General features: G+C 44.4%; 2 protein-coding genes and 2 non-coding genes across 4 annotated transcripts; 3 read left to right on the top strand and 1 right to left on the bottom strand.

Moving 5' to 3' along the window:
• The first annotated feature begins 46 nt into the window (after positions 1 to 46).
• VTP01DRAFT_t110 lies at positions 47 to 119 on the top strand. Its single transcript has one exon. It is a non-coding gene; the product is annotated as a tRNA-Thr (tRNA).
• A 1,383-nt stretch (positions 120 to 1,502) lies between these two features.
• On the top strand, positions 1,503 to 2,584 carry VTP01DRAFT_7279 (uncharacterized protein; the record flags this gene model as incomplete). Its single annotated transcript, XM_069386273.1, has 5 exons — positions 1,503 to 1,652; positions 1,722 to 1,807; positions 2,012 to 2,112; positions 2,206 to 2,241; positions 2,313 to 2,584. 5 exons carry the CDS (start codon positions 1,503 to 1,505, stop codon positions 2,582 to 2,584), a joined length of 645 nt encoding a protein of 214 aa, XP_069234433.1.
• Positions 2,585 to 2,847: 263 nt separating this feature from the next.
• On the top strand, positions 2,848 to 3,917 carry VTP01DRAFT_7278 (uncharacterized protein; the record flags this gene model as incomplete). The annotated part of the gene is made up of 2 exons (XM_069386272.1): positions 2,848 to 3,170; positions 3,698 to 3,917. 2 exons carry the CDS (start codon positions 2,848 to 2,850, stop codon positions 3,915 to 3,917), a joined length of 543 nt encoding a protein of 180 aa, XP_069234432.1.
• Positions 3,918 to 4,815: 898 nt separating this feature from the next.
• Positions 4,816 to 4,888, bottom strand: VTP01DRAFT_t108. The gene has a single exon. It is a non-coding gene; the product is annotated as a tRNA-Ala (tRNA).
• Positions 4,889 to 5,291: the final 403 nt, after the last annotated feature.

Here is a 5,291-nt window from a genome sequence, read left to right as displayed (position 1 = left end):
CCTGAAGCGTATTTATGGTTTCTGATCCCATTCCAATAGGCGTCTTGCCTTCTTGGCTCAGTTGGCAGAGCGTCCGCCTAGTAAGCGGAAGGTCAGCGGTTCGATTCCGCTAGAAGGCACTTCGGCTGTATGTGCATTTACAGGCGTGAATGCTCCCCTTTTGGTATTTTGTCTTGACGCTTCTTGTGTCGTGCACGGGCTTTACCCGTTTCCTTTTTGGTCACTTCGCCGTGATGTGCGCCGCTCTCTTTGACACCTTTCCTTTTGGATAGCATTTCCATTGCACAACATTTACGTATATATTATAAACTTCCTTTATTATCATATATCCGTAAAAGTCCACACATAATATAAATACTGAAGCCAGCGAAAGAATGAACCGGCACTTAACTAGTATCCTCTTACTTCGTGATCTCTCCTTTGTGACAAGTCTCTGTGGGTTCGTAGCGCAAAAGATTAGCATTATGACACTTGGTTTGAGTTACGAGACCACACAGGAAAAGGAACCACGAAGCCCACAAAGAAAAAGATAAGAGGTAGTTGAGTCTTTTACTCTCTAGTTTTTTGTCAGGTACGTATACCTTTTATGAACACTAAATTTATAAAGAGAATAATACATACAAAAAGAAAAGGTCTATGCTAAGCGATATTGTGCAATGAAAACCAGATCTAAATGGGAAAGGTCTTGGGAGAAAGGAACAGAAATTAAAAAAGGAAATGCTTGAAATTTGTGCACGACAATTTCAACGTAAAGCGCGCCGCTATGCGCGCCGCTCTTCCTTGTATTTTTCCTTTTCGAATTACTTCTGTTGCAACGCTACTTCTTTTGGCGTTACGAACCCACGGAGAGAATCACGAAGAAAGTGCCTCGAAGTTAGACGGTAGATAGGTTGGTCTTTATTCTTTTGGAGGTCATCTAGAGCCACATACACGACGATCCTCTCGTTAAAGTCCCCGCTCCGCAAGGCTACGCGGGTTTTTGAGAACATGGGCTAATCGCTTGAAATAAAGATTTATATAAAATTTTCTGGATCTTTTTGGATAACAGATAATTTTTGTATCAAGACCAATCGAGCGATTAGCCCATGTTCTCAAAAACCCGCGTAGCCTTGCGGAGCGGGGACTTTAACGAGAGGATCGTCGTGTATGTGATTCTAGATGACCTCCTTTGCTTTCGGGGATATTTGTACTATTTCGTCTATCCGGCTATATGATAATAAAGGAATGGGTAAGAAATATGAAAAGACACCACTCCGGCTGTGCGATGGAGAGGAGGAAGAAAACGGAAGAGGGAATTAGAAAGCGCCCGTGAGGTCAAAAATGCAGGTGATGAAGTCCGTGCACGACAATCCCCCTCCCGAAAGTCTTGGTCGTCCTCGAGCAATAAAGGAGATGTCAGTCTTGAAGACGTGCGCGTTCAGCGGCACGTGTAAATGTAGGGTCAAACCATGACGAGTCACTGGCGCTGAGCTATAAGCAGGTCGTGGTCGGTCGGTATGTACATGCAAGCTCCCAACCACCAGACTGTTGAAATCCGTGCTGCTTTGTTGCTCGTGGCCTGCGATATTCCCACCGCACGCAAGGTTTCCGGTTTCACTGGTATTCATTCCTACTTTGCCTGCTACAAGCGCAACATGCGATTTCCGGCCCAAGTAGCCAACCCGACACAAAGAGACTTCTGAAACTTTGACCAAAGCGCTTGGGTACAACGTATTAAACAGGACAATGCTGAGGCTGCTCTACGGTGGAAGGCTGCGACACATCCCCCAACGAGGCGCGTCGTCGAGCATGAAACTGGTACACGATGGTCGCAACTACATCGCCTATCATATTTCGACCCCGTAGTTTGTACTATAATCGATCCTATGCACAATCTGTTTGCTGGGACAACAAAACGCATGGCCGATCTCTGACTTCGTTTCCCCGAGAATCCACAGAGTAAAAAAACATCTCACAAAGGAGGATTTGCAAGACATGGAAGAAGCGCTCAAAAACACCCAATTGCCTCCAGGATACCAAGCGTCTACGCACAAGGTCGCCTCTCGGTGCGCCTTCATGACCTCGGACGATTGAAGATTCTGGACTGTCGTCCTATCCCCGATGCCTCTGAAGGTGCGCCTGCGAACTGATCACTTGGCAAATGGATGCATTTCGTGGAGGCCGCCCGTATCCTCACCTCGCCGCCCCTGATCACTACCGATGCAGATTCCGCTCATGCCTTGCTTCTCAAGTTCTGCGAAGGTTGCAAGATTCTCCGTGTCCCCAGGAAATTACGCCAAACATGCATCTATATGTACATCTGCTGGAAACAGCCTTGAACTTCGGACTTGTTTACGGATATCGGTTATTTGGCATCGAATGGAACATCGGTCTACTAAAGAACATCCAAACAAACAAGAAGGATCGGTTCGAGTCTACATTCATGCGGCACTTTTTGCGAGAAGTTCACGGTCTTGATATTTTGCGTTCGCGGGTTCAAGAGTTAGCTGGCAACAACGCAGCTGCATCCGCCATTGCTGACTTGATTGTCCCACAGCCAGTCGCTCACTCCGTACCGAGCAGCTTCGATTATGCAACATTTTAGAAGCTTCAGAAGGCTACTCAACGACAAGTTATAACGGTTCGGAGCCTCTGCCGCCTTCTTTGTACCCTCTCAACATCGGACTTGACGTTGTTATACACAAAGATCACTATGTTTGCTTGCTGGAGTATTACAATAGCATCTATGGCGATTGCCTCCGATCAGTATGTGGCGATCACTGCAGCCGTTCCCGGAAGGGGTTCCTATGCGACAGCATCCAGAACGTCCCTGCCATTGACCTCCTGGGACAGTAGTTCATCTCCAAAATGACTCGATATACTATTACCAGCTGTTTCGCTCCAGTTCGCTTCAAACGCGACGATGGTTTCATCTGCTCTCGTCCCTGCTGGACTTTATATTTCTTCCGTCATACGATCAAGCTTGGAGAACGATACGTCCCGAAGCACTTTGCGTTCGTGGAATGGCTATTCCCATATCCTCAAATTGTGCCATCTCTGCAAAAACTTAACTTGCACGCTTTCGGCAGCACTTGCGCGCCGCTTTCCAAGGAGTCCATCTTGCCTGTGCATAGGCTTTACTCCGGCGTAGCAGTCCAAGACTTGAAAATTGACAATATTTATGCCATCATGTATCTACCTAAAAAAAACCAGACTTCAAGTGGTCTCCATGTTGGTTCCTATATGTATCTACCTTTTTACTTACGTGCAATAACAATAATATTACCAATATTAATAATATTATTATTTATACTGCTGTCGCAAGCAGGGCATATTTTTGTTTAAGGTCAATTAATAACAGTTTCATTCGATTCCTGTAATATACATCGGATGTTTTCGAGTTACTTGTCTATGGGGGATTACAGAGAAAAAAAAGGGAGCGACAGAAAATAAGGAAAAAAGAGAGGTTAAAAAAGAAAAGGAAACGGAGGGAAAAAACGAACTGAAATGTAGCCATGAAACTTCTTCAAAATTTCCAAAGTCAATTTTATTCTCCGGCCAAGAAGTGGGTTTGCGTTCAAAGCTCTGGTGCAAGCACCCATTTCGCTGTATTTGATTCTCAACTTTGTTCTCGCATATTCTGAAAATGTCTGAAATGTTTCTGTAATGTGTCTGAAATAGAAGTTGAAATGGGTCTAAAACGGCACTTTTCCCCCAGTGTGATCATGCAGGTAGACATCCAAGGAATACCCACACGAAGAAGACTAACGTCAGGACTTCCTGGTGTAGTTGGTTATCACGTCTGTCTAACACACAGACGGTCGCCAGTTCGAATCTGGCGGAAGTCAATTCTTTTTCGTAACTCTGTCGAAATGCTTCTTGTTTTCCGTTACGAACCCACTGAGAAAGAACACGAAGATGACGAAGACATAGGCTAGTCAAGTGTCTTCTATTCTCTAGCTTTTTATGAGGTATTTATACCTTTTACGAACTCTAAAAATATAAAGTGGATAATAAATACAAAAAGGAAAGGTCTATGCTAAGCGACATTATGGAATGAAAACCAGATCTAAATGAGAAAGGTCTTGGGACAAAGGAACAGAAATTAAAAAAGGAAATGCTTGTGTCGTAACGCTAATCTTTTGCGCTACAAACCCACAGACACTTGTCACAAAGAAGAGATCACGAAGGAAGAGGGTAATAGTTAAGTGTCTATTTATTCTTTTGTTCTATGGGGATATTTATACTGCTTTTAGCTCTACGGACACCTAGTAGTAAGGGGAAGGGCCAGTTGTATCTAAATGGTTTGTGCTATGGAAATGGATTCAAAAAGGAAAGGTGTTTAAGAGAGCGGCGCGCAACGGCGAAGTGTGTCGTGCACAGACTCACCTGTTTTCCTTTTTTGTCCTGAGTTGTATTCAACATCTTATCTCCTCTCTTTATGGAAGTGGTGACTCACAATAGCTCCAAGAATGGATCCCCGCTCGAAGAGCAATTATGACACGGTGGATGTTGACTCATTAATATTTAACATACTTCCCAAGACAAAGACCGCGAAAAAAGAGTTGTCTATAAATACAGAATAAAAAAAAGAAAGGGGGCATCGAGGTCCTACCGACTCTAATACAACAGCTCCTCTTCGTGGTTATTATCCTTCGTGTTTCTCCTACTCCGTGGCTCATTATCTTTCTTCGTGGATTCGTGGCGCAAAACAAGAAGCGTTACGACAAGTGTCTAAAAAGGAACCGGACAACTACGTGCGCGACACTTGAAGTCTGAGCAAGATAAAAAAGTAGCGTTACAAAAACGCCACACACTCAGATTACACATGGCAATTGGAGAAGCTGGGCGTCGATCCCAGTACCTCTCGCATGCTAAGCGAGCGCTCTACCATTTGAGCTACATCCCCTATCATTCGATAATGTTGGATTCGTCCTTTCCTAGATGTCTAGCTCTTTGATATTTCCCGGAACCGGGTTCAATCTAGCAGTTATACCGGGAGAATCCGAATAAAATAGGCAGAGGATGTTCTCGATTGAAGAGATTCTTACTCTATTCTATTCAACTGGTTGTATATATACTTTTCTAATGGGAGGGTCCTGGAAGTAACTAGAATATGCTCAATCTATTTTGCACTTGGTTCTTCAAGCTTGTTCCCGCATGTTCTCGGAGTTTCCTTGAACTTTCTAACTTGGATTGTTCAACTCCGCAGTCTTGGTTTCCTTCTCTGGGTCGACCGGGATTTCTGGGCGTGAAGCACCTACGGCTGGGGACAGCCCCGACACACATAGCAGGATAATCAGGATAGTTAT

Source organism: Rhizomucor pusillus (genome assembly GCF_041956525.1).
Source record: "Rhizomucor pusillus strain CBS 183.67 unplaced genomic scaffold VTP01scaffold_37, whole genome shotgun sequence".
Classification (NCBI taxonomy): Eukaryota; Fungi; Mucoromycota; class Mucoromycetes; order Mucorales; family Lichtheimiaceae; genus Rhizomucor; species Rhizomucor pusillus.
The sequence above is the reverse complement of the archived record's forward strand: the minus strand, read 5'-3'. Positions and strand labels throughout refer to the sequence as shown.